This window comes from Neomonachus schauinslandi, chromosome X, assembly GCF_002201575.2.
Source record: "Neomonachus schauinslandi chromosome X, ASM220157v2, whole genome shotgun sequence".
In the NCBI taxonomy this organism is placed as follows: domain Eukaryota; kingdom Metazoa; phylum Chordata; class Mammalia; order Carnivora; family Phocidae; genus Neomonachus; species Neomonachus schauinslandi.
The window spans coordinates 30,262,982-30,281,572 of record NC_058419.1 but is presented as its reverse complement, the minus strand read 5'-3'; the positions used below and the strand labels follow the sequence as shown (position 1 = coordinate 30,281,572).

The following is an 18,591-nucleotide window of genomic DNA, read 5'->3' as shown; positions in this document are numbered from 1 at the left end:
ATGATATATATCCATCATTCTAGTGTACAGAGGATTTTCACTAAATCCTCTGTGCTCTGCCTACTCATCGTCCCCCCAAACCCCTGCAAACACTGATCTTTTTACTGTCTCCATAGTTTTGCCTTTTCCAGAGTGTCCATATAGTTGGAATCATACAGTATATACACTTTTTTTCTCATTTTTAGAGTAAACTCTACCCCCAATGTGGGGCTCGAACTCACGATCCTGAGCTCAAGAGTCACATGCGCTACCGACTGAGCCAGCCAGGCGCCCCACATTATATAGACTTTTCAGACATGCTTCTTTCACGTAGGAAGACACATTTAAGGTTTCTCCATGTCTTTTCATAGCTCGATGCCTTATTTCTTTTTCATGCTAAATAATATTTCATTGTCTGGATCTACTTTATTTCTCCATTCCCATACTGAAAGAGGCCATCTTGTTGCTTCCAAGCACTGGCAATTGTAAACAAAGCTGCTTTAAACATCCATGTACAGGCTTTTGTGTGGCCATAAGTTCTCAACTCCTTTAGGTAAATCCCAAGGTCTGATCTGATCAGTGCAATCGCTAGACCCTGTGGTAAGAGTATGTTTAGTTTTATGAGAGACCCCCAAACTGTCTTCCAAAGTGGCCGTACCATTTTGCATTCCCACCAGCAGTGAATGAAATCCACTCCGCATCCTCAGATGGCTCCATAGCCTCAGCATCATTTGGTGGTGTCAGTGTTCTGGATTTTGGCCGTTCTAATATTGACCATTCTAATACACGTGTAGCAGTATCTCATTGTTGCTTTAATTTGCATCTCCCTGATGACATGGGATAAGGAGCATCTTTTCATATGCTTATTTGCCACCCGTATATCTTCTCTGGTGAGTTGTTAAGGCCTTTGGCCCATTTTTTAATTGGGTTTTCTTATCGTTGAGTTTTTTTTTTTAAGGTTTTTTTTTTTTTAAGATTATTTATTTATTTATTTATTTGACAGAGAGAGACACAGCGAGAGAGGGAACACAAGCAGGGGGAGTGGGAGAGGGAGAAGCAGGCTTCCTGCCGAGCAGGGAGCCCGATGCGGGGCTCGATCCCAGGACGCTGGGATCATGACCTGAGCCGAAGGCAGACGCTTAAAGACTGAGCCACCCAGGTGCCCCTCTTATCGTTGAGTTTTAAGAGTTCTTTGTATATCTTGGATAATGGTCCTTAATCAGATGTGTCTTTTGCAGATATCTTCTCCCAGTCTGTGGCCTGTCTTCTCATTTTCTTTTAAAATTAAATTATTCTACCTTCTGCATAGGTAACATAGGCATATGGTGGAAAATTCATAAGGTGCAAAGAGTATACGTTGAAAAGTAAGTCTTCCCCGACCTTTGTTCTCTGCAGACAGCACTTCCCAGTATCTCGTCTGAATCTTTCCAAAGATGGCCTATGCAGAGATACACATAAACGTGCACATTCATGTTCTTTCCGTTTTTAGATCATCAGCTACATAGACTCTTCTGCACCGTTTTTTTTTCCACCTCAAAATGTATCTTGGAGATGGCACCATATCAGTTAGATGGAGCCGCCACATATTTTTAAATGGTGACATAGTATTCCACGGTACGATGAACTCTTTCTTTAACTAGCCCCCTATTGGTGGACATTTAGATTATTTCCAATTTTCTGCTGTTACTAACAATGCCGCAACAAAAATCCTTGTAACACACACATCATTTCCCACATGGACAAATATATCTGGAGAATAAATTCCTAGAAATAGGATTGCTTTGGTCAAAGGGTGTATGAGTTTTACATCTTTAGAAATACTGTTGACTTATTTCAGTGCTCGTGGAAAGGATGAACAACCTAAAATGTTACCTCTTTTGGAAGGCCTCTGTGGACTTTTTCAGAGAAATAATCACGTGCTTTGCTTTGAAATATTTATCTTTCATTTTCATGTACTGCAGGTCTGTTCCTTCTTTCCTTCAATATGTCTTAAGCACATACTGTGTGCCAGGCATGTTGGTAGGTTTCAGGGATAAAACCACAAACACGACAGACACGGTCACTGCCCTCGTGGGATTTCTGGTCCTGGAGGCGGGGTGGGGAGAATACACGTGGCAGAAATAATTATGCACTAAATCATTACAAACTGTGTCACGTACCCTGAAGGGGACGTACAGAGGGACCAAAAATGTTTATTAGGCTCATGACTTAGTCTGCGGGGTCTGAGAAGATGTCCCTGAGGAAGCGGTATGTATTCTTTTTTTTTTTAATATTTATTTATTTGAGAGAGAGAGAGAGAGAGCACGAGCGGGGGCGAGGAGGGGCAGAGGGAGAGGGAGAAGCAGACTGCTCGCTGAGCAGGGAGCCCGATGTGGGGCTCGATCCCAGGACCCTGAGATCATGACCTGAGCTGAAGGCAGTCACTTAACCAACCAACCAACAGCAATGTGTATTCTGATCACTCAGAGAGACTTAGCTGAGCAGAGAGGCAGGAAGGAGCATGGAGTAGGACCAGCAGTATGGATCAGAGGATGGTGGATTGGTGCCCTCACGAGGGGAGACACCAGAGAGATGATCTCTCTCACTCCACCGTGTGCAAACCAGGATGAGGGTTCTTTTTTTTTTTTTTAAGATTTTATTTATTTATTTGAGAGAGAGATGAGAGAGCACACACAGAGGGAGAAGCAGGCTCCACAATGAGGAGAGAGCCAGAAAGGAGCCAGAAAGGCCCTCAGGGCATCTAGTTCCAGTCTGCGCACTTGACATGGGAGGAAACCAAGGTTCAAAGAACTTCAGGAGCTGAGCAAGGTCGTCCAGATAGGGGCAGAGCCAGACCGAAGAGCTGGCTTCTCTGGGTCTTTCTAGATGGTGCCATGGCGCGTTCTGCGGCACGCCCGTCCTGGGAGCGGTGGGCCTGAACTAGAGAGTACGGGATAGTCGCTCAGGTTTATGTGGAGGGAAGTTGTAAGTTCAGGTCCTCGTGATTAGCAGCCTGACACGTTTTGTTTCTCTTTACTAGTAAGATGCAGTTTGGGCAAATGGCAGTCTCACGCGCCAGTCCAGTGGGTCAGTTTGGTCTTCAGTGTCCTTGTCTCTTCTCCAAGTTTAGATAATAAATAATAATGGCATTCATCATGACGGTTACTTTTGTAGCGCTTGCTATACGTTGAATGCTGTTTGAGGCACTTTACATGTATTTCATTTAATCTTTTTTTTTAATATTTTATTTATTTGACACAGAGAGAGACAACACAAGCAGGGGAAAGGGGCAGAGAGAGAAGCAGGCCTCCCGCTGAGCAGGGAGCCCGATGCGGGGCTCGATCCCAGGACCCTGGGATCATGACCTGAGCCGAAGGCAGACACTTAACCCACTGAGCCACCCAGGCGCCCGGATTTCATTTAATCTTGACAGCACTCCTATAAGGTGGATATTCTGATTACCCCATTTTACAGATGAGGAAACTGAGGCTAGTGAGTGGCCCACGTGCTGTCGGAGTCAGCACCCTGAGCTGCCTCGTGCAGTGGCGTGCCTGCAGCAGCTTGCCCCGAAACTGTTCATGTCCAGCCCTCACCCCGGGTCAGTTAAATCACAGTCTCTGGCGGTGGATCCCAATCCCGGATGGTTTTGAAAAACTTCCCCGGTTAGTCTCATATGCAGCTGAGGGTTGAGAAACACTGGTATGTGTCATTTGCATTCCTTCTTCCTTTGGGGGTATCTTTGTCTGGGCTGCAATCACAGAATACCATAGACCGGCTGGCTTGAACAACAGACACTTCTCACGGTTCTGGAAGCTGGGGAAGTCCGAGATCAAGGTGCCGGCAGACTGGGTGTCTGGTGAGAACCGTCTTCCAGGGGACACCTGTGTGGCTCAGTCGGTTGGGCATCTGCCTTCGGCTCCGGTCCTGATCCCAGGGTCCTGGGATCGAGCCCCATGTCGGGCTCTCTGCTCATTGCGGAGCCTGCTTCTCCCTCTGTGCCTGCTCTCTCATCTCTCTCTCAAATAAATAAAATCTTAAAAAAAGAAAGAACCCTCATCCTGGTTTGCACACGGTGGAGTGAGAGAGATCATCTCTCTGGTGTCTCCCCTCGTGAGGGCACCAATCCCATCATGAAGGCTCCACCCTCATGACCTAATCACCTCCCAAAGGCCCCACCGCCACATACCATCACACGAGGGCTTCAACATAATGTTGTGGGCACAGAAACATTGTCCATAGCAGGGGACAGCCAGGAATCTGTGCTTGCCTTTATAGTCCTTTAGTCTGACACGGATAGTGGCATTTATTCAATAACACCATGAGTCCCGGGGCGTGTGGCTGGCTCAGTTGGTGAAGAGCGCTACTCTTGATCTCAGGGTCGTGGGTTCGAGCCCCACGTTGGGTGTAGAGACTACTTAAAAAAATTTTTTTTTAATCTTTTAAAAAACTACCATGAGTTCCAGTTTTCGCCTAGAGAATTCATTCCGGGTACACGCTGTGGTAGCCACATTCAGTGATGATTGTATAGTAAGTGTGCCAAGGGCTAAGAGAGTATTCTCAGTCCTGGGTATCAGAAGACAGTGGAGCTGACTGGGATAGAGCTTGATTCTGAGTCAAAGAGACCCAAATTCAAGTTGATGCTTTGTCTCATGTTCTGTGATTTTGGAGATTCATCCTTTCACAGACTCTATTTTGTCATCTGCAAAATAGGGCTGATAAGGTCATACTACCTATTTCACGAGGCTTTTGTGAGGATTAAATGAGATGTAGGTGTCACGGGCTCAGCATAATGCCTGACACCTAGCACTCGGGAAATATCACTCATTTTTTTGCGTCATGACCATCCATGTGGCTTATTTGAGCCTGATCACAAGAAAACAGTTGTATTTGGGAAAAGCTACCAGTGACACAGATACTAAGGGGAATTTGATTTGACATTTGATGAGTGCCTGCTATGTGAAATGAAGGGCGTTAGACCCTGAAGAGGTAGGACAGAAGGAAGGCCTGTGCCTGATCCCATAGGCCCATAGGCTGCCAGCCCAGATTTGCACGCAGGTAACTCATACTAGGTAGATCGTCCCAAAGCAGAGGTCCAAACAAGTAGCTAAGAGAGCACAAGACAGAGAAAGAACCTCGACTCAAACATAGAAGCTATAAAATAATTACAAGGCAATGAAGGAAATGTGAACACTGGATACGTGATATTAAGGCATTATAATTTTAGGTGTGATAATGGTATTATATATATTTATATTTTAGAGAAGAAGCCATTATATTTTAGAGAAACATAATTACATATTTACAGATGAATTGAAATGATGTCTCATAGGGGTAGAGATGAAAAAAGATTGGCCATGAGTTGCTAATTGTTAAAGCTGGGTGATGGAACTTTGTGTTCATTTTACCCCTTTTGTATATGATTGAAATTTTCTACGATAAAAAGTGTTTTGTTTTGTTTTGTTTTTTAAGTAAACTCTAGGCCCAACGTGGGGCTTAAACTCCTGTCCCTGAAATCAAGAGTCACATGCCAGGCATTGGGAATGCAAACTGGTGCAGCCCACTCTGGAAAAAGTATGGAGGTTCCTCAAAAAGTTAAAAATAGAATTACTCTACAATCCAGCAATTGCACTACTGGGTATTTACCCCAAAAATACAAAACACTAATTCAAAGGGATACATGCACCCCTATGTTTATTGCAGTATTTACAGTAGCCAAGATACAGAAGCACCCCAAGTGTCCATCAATTGATGAATGGATAAAGAAGAGGTGAGATATATATATATATATATATATATATATATATATATATACACACCCATATTTTTATATATATATAAATACCCATATATATATGTGTGTATGGGTATATATATATAAATACCCATACATATACAATAGAATACTATTCAGCCATAAAAAAGAATGAAATCTTGCCATTTGCAAAGACATGGATGGAGCTAGAGAGTATTATGGTAAGCAAAATAAATCAGTCAGAGAAAGACGAATGTCGTATGATTTCAGTCATATGTGGAATTTAAGAAAGAAAACAAACAAGCAAAGGGGAAAAAGAGTCAAAGCAAGAAACAGACTGAACTCTAGAGAACAATCTAATGGTTACCAGAGGGGAGGAGGGTGGAGGGAGGGGGCATAGGTGATGGGGATGAAGGAGGGCACTTGTGATGAGCACCAGGTGATGGATGGAAGTGTTGAATCACTCTATCGTACACCTGAAACTAATATAACACCGTGTGTTAACTGGAATTTAAATAAAAACTTAAGGGGCGCCTGGGTGGCTCAGTTGGTTAAGCGACTGCCTTCAGCTCAGGTCATGATCCCAGAGTCCTGGGATCGGGCTCCCTGCTCAGCCGGGAGCCTGCTTCTTCCTCTCCCACTCCCCCTGCTTGTGTTCCCTCTCACGCTGTCTCTCTCTCTCTCTCCCTGTCAATTAAATAAATAAATAAAATCTTTAAAATAAATAAAATAAAAACTTAAAGTAAAAAAATATATTAAAAATGTTAATTTCGTCTTAAAAATACCTCTACAGTGGGGCACCTGGGTGGCTCAGTCATTAAGTGTCTGCCTTCAGCTCAGGTCATGATCCCAGGGTCCTGGGATCGAGCCCCGCATCGGGCTCCCTGCTCAGTGGGGAGCCTGCTTCTCCCTCTCCCACTCCCCCTGCTTGTGTTCCCTCTCTCACTGTCTCTCTCTCTCTGTCAAATAAATAAGATTTGAAAAAAATACCTTTTCAGCAACATCAAGACTGGTGCTTGACCAAATATCTGGGTACCATGGCCTAGCCAAGTTGACACATGAAATGAACCATCACAGGCTGGTAATGGAAAATAATACTGGGAAGACAGGTGGGCGCCAAACTATAGAGGGTTTTGAATTCTGTTACGTTTCTCTTTGGAAAACTTTTCTTAGAAAACTGGGAGTTGGGGGCGCCTGGGTGGCTCAGTTGGTTAGGCGACTGCCTTCGGCTCAGGTCATGATCCTGGAGTCCCGGGATCGAGTCCCGCATCGGGCTCCCTGCTCAGCAGGGAGTCTGCTTCTCCCGCTGACCCTCCCCCCTCTCATGCTCTCTCTATCTCATTCTCTCTCAAATAAATGAATAAAATCTTTAAAAAAAAAAGAAAACTGGGAGTTGGTAAAGGTTTCTCAGCAAAGCAGTGACAGCATCTGGTGAGTTTGGAATGGTAGCTGGCTGCAGTGTGGAGGATGGGCTGGAGAGGGCAGAGACTGGAGGTGTGCGGATGGGTTACGAAACCGTGTCAATCTCTTGCTCACGTTGAAAAGGTGAGCAGGGGCAGATCGTGTAGGGCTTATACCCTTCCAGTAGTGTGGCTAGAGCCAGCTCCTCTTGGCTCAGGAGAGCTGATTTTTTTTTAAGAGTTTATTTATTTATTTACTTACTTGAGAGAGAGGCAGAGCATGAGCATGAACGAGGGGAGGGCAGAAGGAGGGGGAGAGAGAATCTCAATGCGGGGCTCGATCTCACGACCCTGAGATCATGACCTGAGCCTAAATCAAAAGTGGGTCGCTTAACCGACTGAATCACCCAGCTGCCCTGGGAAAGCTGATTGTTAAATGGCAGGAAATCCCGGAGCTGGTGGACCTCACAGTTGGTAGCTTGAAATCGGCCATGTGGGAGTATTGACACCATTGAAATTGGCAAATGCTACAACTCAAGGCTTTTTTTCTCCCCAGAGAATCAGTTGTTAAATATTTACCACCACAGCTTACAGGTAACACTAAGAAATGTAGATTTTATTCTAAGTGTTCTATAAAGCCATTAAAATATTTTAAGCAGATGAGTAAAAAGATGTGATTTTTTTAAAAATCTCTGGCAAATTTTAGAGAATGGACTATAAAGGGGCCAGGCGAGGAGTCTCAAACTCTCTGTCCCAAGGAGACCAAAAGGGAGCTGCATAATGGTCCATAATGGTCAGCAACAATGATGGCTTGGCGGTGAAGGTAGAGTGAAGTAGACATTTGGAAGATGATTAAGGTCCTAAGATTGAATATAGGTGGCCCTTGATTCATGACAAGTTGATTATAATTGCCCTGTTCTGTAACTCATGTAACTTGCTTAGTGTCTTTTTGTTTTAGTTGTGGTGGGGGGCACCGCACCAGGTTACAAAATGATGACCTTGACTCATGACTCAGGGCTTTTTTGTAGTTTTACTGGAAACCAGCAGAAGATAAATCAATCATATGATTTCATAACAGAATAAGAAGGTTAATTTCCTGCATGAACATAATCTCTTTTCATTATGTCAGTCTTACAGTAGCAGGAGGAACTTCAAGTCTTATGACTAGGCAGATTCTTTCTAAAGGGAAGGAAGCTTTCCTTTTTTTTAAAAGATTTTCATTTATTTGACAGAGAGAGAGACAGCAAGAGGGAACACGAGCAGGGGGAGTGGGAGAGGGAGAAGCAGGCTTCCTGCTGAGCAGGGAGCCCGATGCGGGGCTCGATCCCAGGACCCTGGGATCATGACCTGAGCCAAAGGCAGATGCTTAACAACTGAGCCACCCAGGTGCCCCGGAAAGGAAGCTTTTAATACCTGTTTGGCAATGGTGCTTTATCAGCGGGGTGAGAAGGACAGGAGATCAGGTCGCAACAGTGTCCGGGGAAACATTTTAAAGTAAGACATTCACCGAAGACCCCTGACCATTTTGGCTCCTGAAACTCCAGGCTGGGAGACTCAGCTTGTCCATTTCATGTTTTATTTCTCATACTCTGGTATGTACTTGACTGTTTCTGTACCCCAAAAGGAAGGGCTAACCCAGAGGTTCACCCTTCACCTTGATATAGGACTCTGTATGGTTAAAGCATACAACGTTGATCCTTCCATGGGTCACTGGCTGGCTCAGTCAGTAGAGCGTGCGAACTTGATCTCGGGGTTGTGAGTTCGAGCCCCACATTGTATGTAGAGATTCCTTGAAAATAAAATCTTTAGGGGTGCCTAGATGGCTCCGTCGGTTTAAGTGTCTGCCCTCAGCTCAGGTCATGATCTCAAAGTCCTGGGATTGAGCCCCACGTGGGGCTCCCTGCTCAGCGGGGAGTCTGCTTCTCCCTCTCCCTCTGCCCCTCCCCCCTTGTGCTTGTGCGCACTCTCTCTCTCAAATAAATAAAATCTTAAAAAAAAATAAAAATAAAATCTTTTAAAGATTTTATTTATTTGACAGAGAGAGACACAGCGAGAGAGGGAACACAAGCAGGGGGAGTGGGAGAGGGAGAAGCAGGCTTCCCGCCGAGCAGGGAGCCCGATGTGGGGCTCGATCCCAGGACCCCAGGACCATGACCTGAGCCGAAGGCAGACGCCCAACGACTGAGCCACCCAGGTGCCCCAAATAAAATCTTTTTAAAAAAAGAATGTTGACCCTTCAAGCTGGATTAACGAGGAAAGATACAACAGTCTTTCATATATAAAATGAAGTACTGTGGAACCTTATTAATTTGCACGGCACTAAAATTATAATAGCAACCCAGGGTTCAGTAAGGAAATGAATAATATAAACAGCATATGAGATATTATTCTCCCCGTTTTTGCAATGAGGAAATCGAAGTTCAGAGAAGTTAAGGAACTTGCTTACGATCACAGAGCTAATGAGTGGAAGAGACGAGGGTGCAAATCCAAACCTGTGTGATGGTAAAATCCATGCACGTGACCGTGTGGTCCACGTAGGCCCAGAAAGTTTCTCTACTTCGCTGCCCTTCATTAATCCGGTTTCAGTCATATATAATAAAATGGAATATCATCCCAAAATTTCATAATTTAGGCTTCACTAATTTAAACTACCCCCCCCCCACATACACATACATACACATTGGAATTACTGACATTTTTCTGTATTGTTTATCGAATGCCCTTATGGTGGGGATTCACGAGAGAGGCTAGAGTCTGACGAGAAAGAGAATGACTGTCCTTGCCAGGGCCATGCAGCAACAGGTGGCAGGGTGGGGTGTCCTGCAGGGGCACAAGCTAGGTAGGTGTCAGGTACAGCACATGTCATTTTACGTCTTGCAACCTAGAGACCAAGGTCAGGGAGTCACTGGGAAGCAGGGTCCCAGAAGGCAGACCGCAGCAGCCCAGGAGGCGGAGCACCTGGCTTTTGTCACTCTTGGTCACTCTTCCTCTCAAGATCTTGGGTTTCCATCTGTAAATGAAGTCATTGGATCAGAATATCTTTTTTTAAGGATCTTATTTTTAAGTAATCTCTACTCCCAATGTGGGACTCGAACTCACGACCAAGAGATCAAGCATCACATGCTCCGACTGAGCCAGCCAGGTGTCCCCATTGGACTGGAATATCTTTTTAGAACCTTCTTTTTTTTAAGATTTTGTTTTTATTTTTTTGACAGAGAGAGACATAGCGAGAGAGGGAACACAAGCAGGGGGAGTGGGAGAGGGAGAAGCAGGCTCCCCACCGAGCGGGGAGCCCGATGCGGGGCTCGATCCCAAGACCCTGGGACCATGACCTGAGCCGAAGGCAGACCCTTAACCGACTGAGCCACCCAGGCGCCCCTGGACTGGAATATCTTAAGGTCCCTTTCAGATCTGAGTCTGTGGTTTGGGGACTCAGGGTTATGGGGGCCTGGAGTCATGAGATCCAGGAACCAAACCAAGAGCAAGAAAGGGCCAGGCGTCATGGTCAGAGACAACAAAAATCTATAGTCCACAAGGCCTGACCTTCTGGGTAATTTGTTTCAGTGATTAAAATTGAGTTTTAGTGCTACTTCTCTAGTTGTAATTTATTCCTACGTTCTACAGAGTTTTATGGAGGATGGAGAGAAGAGAAGCTGAGTTAAGACATAGTCCCCCCCCCCACCAGGCATCACAGTCTCCTGGAGGAAAGAACGTGAAACAACTAACTCACATGAAATGGAATAAAATGTGTCATTTACTAGCTGTATGACCTTGATCAAAGCCCTTAGCCTGTCGCCAAGCCTCAGTCTCCTCACCTGGAACAGGCACGTAAGCAGTCAATAAACGTCTAGTATTAGTAGCTGCAGTAGCAACATCATTACGGATATTTTGTACTCGGACACTATCACTTCTTAGTCAAATAGAACTATCTATACGCTGTTGTTGCGAAGAGAGAAGAAATCATTTGAAGTGTGAGCCTTGTTTTCTAAAAAGAGTCTATATCATTTTGTATAGGTTTTGACCCACCATTTTTATAATTCGTGCATAGCATTATGTCAAAATGCTTTTAAAATTCCAGACCACTCCTGTACTGAACATTCTCAACACAGCAACCAAAGTGATCCTGTTAAAATATAAACTAGGCTCCGTCACTCTTCCTTTTTTTTTATTTTTTTTAAAGATTTTATTTCTTTATTTGCCAGAGAGAGAGAGAGCACAAGCAGGGGGAGCAGCAGAGGGAGAGGGAGAGGGAGAAGCAGGCTCCCTGCTGAGCAGGGAGCCCGATGCGGGACTTGATCCCAGGACCCTGGGATCATGACCTGAGCCGAAGGCAGACACTTAACCACCCAGGCGCCCCTGCATGGGAATTTCTTTTTTTTTTTTTTTAATTTATTTATTTGAGAGAGAGAGAGAGAGAGTGAGAGCACGAGTGGGGGGAGGGAGGGGCAGAGGGAGAGGGAGCCCGACATGGGGCTCCATCCCAGGACCCTGAGATCGTGACCTGAGCCGAAGGCAGAAGCTTGATGGACTGAGCCACCCAGGCATCCCAAGGCTCTGTCACTCTTCTGTTGAGAACCCAGCAGCATCTCCCATTCTCACTCAGTAATTCAAGTCAAAATACTTACTATGGCCTACCAGCCTTATGGGGTCCAGTCGTGGTCTAGTCGCCAGTTACTTTTCTGATGCCTTGTCCTGTTACTCTCTCTCTTGTTCATTCTGTTCCCACCACATTGGCTTCCTTGTTGTCTCTCTAACACCCCAGGCAAGCTCCTGCCCCAGGGCCCTTGCAGATAACTATACAATTCACTTCCTTCAGACCTTCACTCAAAGGTCATCATCTTCTTGGTGAGTCTTCGGGGACCACCCTAATAAAAACTTCAGCACCCTCCAGGCATTCCCTGTATCTTTTCCCTGCCTTTATTTTCTTCAGAGCCTTCGCTGCCTTTTAGTATTTGATATAATCATTTATTTGTTTTGCCTGTTCCTTCCCCACAACTAGAATTTCAGCTCTGTGGGAACAGGGACTCTTTGTCTGTTGGTTCACTGCTGTAACCTCAGTGTCTGGCACATAGTAGGTACTCAATAAACATCTGAATAAATGAAAAGTCTTCAGAGGGGATAAGGGGAGCTAATAGAAGTACAGAAATATTGCTAAGGAGTGCAGGGGGTGAACAGTGCTTTTAATGCTAGGAAAATTGTCATTTAAGGGCCTTGTATATCATTCTAAGGAGCTTGGATTTCATCCTATAGGTGGTAGAAAGTCGGTGAAGGAGTCAGTGGTCCGCACTGAAATGTTAGAGATGCATTCCGAATGCACAGGGAAGAACAGGACTGGGTCAAGATTCACGCATGAGATGGTGGTAGCCTGAACTAAGAGAGTGGCAGTTGAGAATGTAGAAAAGGAGATGGATCTGAGAAGTACCATATTTAGAAGATAAAATTGATTGTACTTGATGACTGATGGGCTAGGGCAGTAAGAGTGAGCAGATAAGGAATCCCAGGTTCCTGGCTTGGGGCAGCCGCTGAGCAGTTGTGCCATTTACTGAAATAAATACAGAAGAGGGGCACCTGGGTGGCTCTGTCGGTTAAGTATCTGACGTCGGGCTCCAGGCTGGGTGTGGAGCTAGCTAGATAGCTAGCTAGAAATAAATTTGATGTGGTCAAGATGAAAGGCAACACTGGGTTCTAGGTGTGTCAAGGTTTGAGAACCTGTGTGCTATCCCGGTGGAGATGTCCGGTAGGCAGCTGGATGCTTGATTTTGGAGCTCAGGGTGGGGAGGTCAGGGCCAAAGAGAAAGATCTGGAAGTCATCTACCTGTAGATGGTGTTTAAAGCCATGGCTACAGTAGAATTCCCTAGAGAAGTTGTATAAATTGAGGAGGACAAAAAGTTGCTGGTTATTAGTGCCAAACGCTGCCCAAAAATCCAGTAAGAAAATATTAAAAAAAAAAACCAAACCCATCTACTAAATTTGGCAGGTAGGAGGCCCTGAGTGAATATATTTCATCTATTCAAATATTTCTTGAACATTTGCTATGTGTTGAGGATCCTGAAGATACAGTAGTGAACCAAACAGGCAAAAATCCCCTCTTCCACGGAGCTAAAACTCTGGTTGGGAGGAGTAGACAAATAAGAAAAGAAATAAGTAAATTATACCAAATCGTAAAGGGCAGTGAGTGCTCTGGAAATAAAAGAAAATTTAAAAATTAAAAAAAAGAAAGGCAGGGAACCAAGGTAGGCCTGGCCAGAATCAACAAGCAGAGTCACGGACACGAATCCAGACTGCAGTGAGTAGAGCAGCGAGTGGGGAGGGAGGAAGTGGAGTCTGCCAGAGCCTACCGCTGTTTCCGTAAGTGCAGACGAGAAGGGAGAGGGACGTCCATTGACAGATGAGTGGACAGACACACGGTGGTACGGCCACACGATGGAATACTACTCAGCAATAAACAGGAAGAAACTATTGATGAACACAGCAACATGGATGAATCTCAGAAGCATCGTACCGAGTGAAAGAAGTCAGTCTCAAGGGGCGCCCGGCTGGCTCAGTCGGAAGAGTGTGCAACTCTTGATCTCAGGGTTGTGAGTTCGAGCCCCCCATGGGGTGTAGAGATTACTTAAATAAATAAAACTTTTAAAAAATACTTTCAGAAGCTAGTCTCAAAAGGTTACATGCTGTTTGCTTCCATTTGTCTGACATTCTCAAAAGGCAAAACTGTAGGGACAGAGAGAAGACTGGTGGCTGCCCAGGGCTGGGAATGGGGGAGGCCTTGTCAGCAAAGGGGCAGCACATGAGAATGGGGGGGGTGGAAGGAGCAGTTCTGTGTCCTGATGGTGATGGTGGTCACACAAATGGATACGTATGTTGAAACTGCTAGCCCTCCACCCTGAAACCAAGTAATTTTACTGTCTATTAATGTGGGAATGAGAGGTTTGACTGTATCTGAAGGGCAAAGTCAAGATCGGCAGAAGGAATTGTTTTGAAGATGAGAGGGACTTGAGTTTATTCATTTGCTAAGGAGGAAAGTCAGGTCTCTTGGGAAGGGTGCCCAAGAGGAGTTCAAAGGTGTGAGATCCAGGGCACTGGTGGGAAGAAAAGATGTTTATGCGAAGAAGCAAAAGGTGAGGCCCTGTACAGTCTGTTTTCTCTATGAACCAAGAGACCAGGTCACCCACCTAGAGTAGAGGAATGGGTGCGGGGTGCCGGGCGTCAAGGGCTGTGGGAAGGTTCGGCAGGGCCGCCTTGAGGAACAGGCAAGGATGCTCTGAGGGCTCGGTTCGCAGTACGAAAGCCCAGCAGAGGTTGGCAACCTCGAAGCTTTAGTGGTACCGATCTGCCCCTTTGTGGATTCGTCTTCAGTGGCTTGCGGCAGAGCAGGGGTGTGTGGGTGAGAGCGGCTGAAGGACGAGGGGCAAGGATTTTGAGAGTAGGAACAGAAAAAGCTGGGCGAGGATTGGAAAGGGAAGCCACTGAAGCCAGCAGGGAACTGGTGGCCTGCGGAAGACGGGAGGGGGCAAGTGCCTGGGGGCTTGTGGTGAATAATAGGAACCAGCGAGGGAGGGGGCCGGTGAATGAGGACACCATGGTCCCGGGGCTTCTGAAGCCTAAGATTTGAGAGGTGGGTGGGGAGGACTGGTAACGTTAGGTAAGGGATTGTATTGCTATTTTGCATACTTTATTTTCTCTAAGATTTTATTTTATTTATTTGAGAGAGAAAGAGAGCACAAGCAGGGGGAGAGGCAGGGGGAAAGGGAGAAGCAGACGCTCTGCTGAGCAGGGAGCGCAATGCAGGGGCTGGTTCCCAGGACCCCGAGATCATGACCTGAGCCGAAGGCAGACGCTTCACCGACTGAGCCACCCAGGGGCCCGTATTTAGCATACTTTCTATGTAATAGTAATAGCACTAGCTCATACCTACTGATCCTTACCATGCGCCTGACACGGCTGATCGCTTTACATGCATATCTCATTTAACTCTCACAGCAGCCCCATGAAGTGGGTACTGTGAATAAGGAAACTAAGGCGCAGGAGGGTTAGGTAAGTGCCCAGGGTCACGTGGCCCGTATGTGAAGCGGCCAGAGCTAGACTCTGACTTGTCCGACTCCAGAGGTTCTGCTTTTCGGACTGTTAGACTATCCTGCTTCTCCCACATGCAAGATCTTTTTTGGTTGCTGTTTCTTTATTTATTTTTAAGTAATCACTACATCCAACCTGGGGCTCGGAACTCAGGACCCCAAGATCAAGAGTCGTGTGCTCTTCTGACTGAGCCAGCCATGCACCCCTCCTAAGTGGAAAATCTTGATTCCACTTCACTAGAATGCTGTGCTAGTCTCAACTAGACGTTTCAGAAACAAACCAAAGTATGTGCGAAGCTTCATGTGAACTTGACACCGTTATTGAAAGCCAGCTCTGAGGGGCTGTCCCCCTCCCACTGGGCAAGAGGTGTCAGTTTTGTATAGAGATGGTCCACTGAAAAGTCCTTTTGGGGCGCCTGGGTGGCTCAGTCGTTAAGCGTCTGCCTTCGGCTCAGGTCATGCTCCCAGGGTCCTGGGATCGAGCCCCGCATTGGGCTCCCTGCTCGGTGGGAAGCGGGCTTCTCCCTCTCCCACTCCCACTGTTTGTGTTCCCTCTCTCGCTGTGTCTCTCCCTGTCAACTAAATAAATAAAATCTTAAAAAAAAGTCCTTTCACCTGACCCCAAAACTGTCTTCTACTGAAGGACAAAAATGTTACTTTCAGAGATGGAGCATGTTGGTGATCAGTCAGGATTGTTCTGGAAGTCGTGACGAAGTCCATGAAGTGGCCAAAGTTGTGGGTGGCCAAAGAGGCGTAAAAGTAAGGATCACTGAAGTCGAGGTCCAGAAACTGGGTGTGGGATGGGTTGGTTGTCTTATAGATGCTGAAGTTCCCTAAGATGATGGTGAATCTGGAAGAGGGGAAGCCACCAGGTGGCACCGTCTTCAGTGAATGGAGAAGACCTTCATGAGGTCAAGAGATGCGAGCAGCAACAAGGAGTGTGGTTGAGGGACATGAGCCCCAGGCAAGAACTTCTAGCACAAGAGGGAAGGAATCGGGGTCTGGGGACAGTAAGAGGGAACTAGAAGAATGCCGCTATCCCTCTGCTTTTCACCCTGGGACATCTGGGATGTGGGGAAATGAGCAGCCCACGCTTGAGAACTTCACAGAGGAGGCATCAGTTAAGACAAGGAGACCAGGGGAGGAGGGGTATTTAGAAAAGGTTAAGGGCGCGGGAGAACGTTTATCATGTCCAGGGGGCATAGGTTGGGAAGCGACGTTAAGTATGAAGTTTAGTCTGTCCTGAATGGTTGCTTCCTTCCAAGCAAAATAAGCCACAAATAGGTGAACGGGGTGTCCTGACTTCACTGCGCGTTAATATTCATTCTGAGCCCATCGAACAAGCGCCCTGTGGCACCCATTCTTGGCAGGCATCTTGGCCAAGAGCATAACAACCAGAGCCCAGACTTGAGACCCTGGCTTCCCTGACTAGAACATTTCTTTCCTGGTGACCAAATCACCGCGTCCCATCTTCTGTATTTCCTGCCAGGCTCAGAGCTCGCACCTTCCCCACCATGGAGGAGTGGATGTCCATTTCTCAGGAGCAGTGGACTGCTTCCGGCAGATAGTCAAAGCCCAAGGGGTCCTGGCACTCTGGAATGGACTGACAGCCAACTTGCTGAAGGTGAGAAGGGCGGTCCATCCCTTGCTTCCCCGCCTCTTTGGATTCTAGCCCTTTCCCTTGCCGCACCCCTACAGGTTGCCTGGGGACACCCCCGTCTAGCACTGACCCATGAGCGCGGGCTGGCGGTCAGCCCGGAGACAGGGGGACCCTGTGCAGTGGCAGGGCATCTGACACCCCATCCTGGAGGAGCTGAGCATTCAGCGTAGAGGCTCCTGACATGGGGGTTCATGGACTCCTAAGGGGAACCTAATCTCCCAGCCTAACATCATATGCAAAAATGTATAGGTATGTGCATCTCTCTGGGGAGAGGATCCATAGCTTTCATCATATTCCCAAAGAATTTCATGACTCCCCACCCCCCCCCAACAAAAAAAGGTTAAGAACTCTGGACTAACCTCGAACAAGTGTCAGGTTGTCCACAGGCATATTAATCCAGACCATGCCTCCCCAACCCACACCGGGTCAGCTTTCATTCTGCCATCTTCCCCGACTCCAAAAAGAATGATGTTGTATTGTCCACAGCCTTTACCTCAGTTTACCCTGGTCCAGGTTGACTGCAGATGCACTGACATTTTCTTTTTAAGATTTTAACCTGATCTTCATTTCTTTTTAAACAGATAGTTCCATATTTTGGAGTTATGTTTGGCACCTTTGAGTTCTGCAAGAGAATCTGTCTTTACCAAAATGGTTACATTGTGTCTCCTCTGAGCTGTAAATTGACCCCAGGGGTGGATCAGAGTTTGAAGCCCCAGGAATTGCGGGAACTTAAAAAGTTCTTCAAAACTGGACAGCTGAAGTCTAAAAAACCAACTCTTTAAAACTGAATGAAACAAGAAGTGCACTGCCCGAAGGCGTGTTATAATCATAAAAAAAAATGTCATCTCATAACTGTGTGTGCGCGGAGTGGCGAGAGGATACTCCCATTTGCTGCTCTTGGAAGTGAGAAGATTCAGCCACAGAACCAGCTCCAAGCTCCAAACTGATGTCCTGGTGATTACCTGTGCCCTGGAAGAGCTTCCCAACACAACTGCTGCATGGTGGCCTTCCACCAGATTTTATAACAAAAGCTAGCATTAACGAAACATGCGATTACACTCCGTAAATGTGCAACTTACACGACACCAAAGAAAGGGCATCACCGTGACCTCAGAGTCTCATGTCCTCGAAGCAGCTGAGCAAGTAGCACATCAGGAGCTCAGCCACAGGGCTGCAGCTTGCACTAACCCACACTGGCCTCGCGTTGTCCATTCGACCCGAGTCTTCCCAACATGCTTGTTTCTGAAACTCCTAATGTTTGCTGACCTCTGCATAAATTACGCCCTATCAGAAGCTAAATGAAAGGGGCGCCTGGGTGGCTCCGTCGGTGAAGCGTCTGCCTCCGGCTCAGGTCATGATCTCAGGGTCCTGGGATCGAGCCCCGCGTCGGGCTCCCTGCTCCGCGGGGAGTCTGCTTCTCCCTCTCCCTCTGTGGGTACTCTCTCTCTCTCTCAAATAAATAAATAAATCTTTTAAAAAAAGAAACTAAATTAAAACCTTTAACATTTAAAAGTCATCACTCTCTCATAGTAGAACCATCCTTTTTTATTTAAATTTGAAGCATCTCAAGCTTAAGAATTTCAGGAATCTTTTTTCAGGAAGGCAGTTTTTACTGTGACCGCTTAATGCCCCAGAAGACCTTCTTCCAATTGAAATCATGTACAGTTGAAGTGGCCTGAATTCCCTGCCTTTTCCACTTGCTTTGCAAGCCTACCCTGAAAATAAATTATTTAGTCAACTTAAATATT

The 18,591-nt window shown here is 46.3% G+C and overlaps 1 protein-coding gene across 1 annotated transcript in view; it reads left to right on the top strand.

Moving 5' to 3' along the window:
- The window catches only part of SLC25A43 (solute carrier family 25 member 43), a 33,428-nt gene extending 15,221 nt beyond the window's left edge, over nt 1-18,207 (top strand). Inside the window, exons 4-5 of the mRNA XM_021686248.1 lie at nt 16,673-16,807; nt 17,425-18,207. Coding sequence (XP_021541923.1) covers nt 16,673-16,807; nt 17,425-17,625 — 336 coding nt within the window. The 3' untranslated portion in view covers nt 17,626-18,207. The remainder of the gene's footprint in view (nt 1-16,672; nt 16,808-17,424) is intronic.
- The last annotated feature ends 384 nt before the right edge of the window (nt 18,208-18,591 follow it).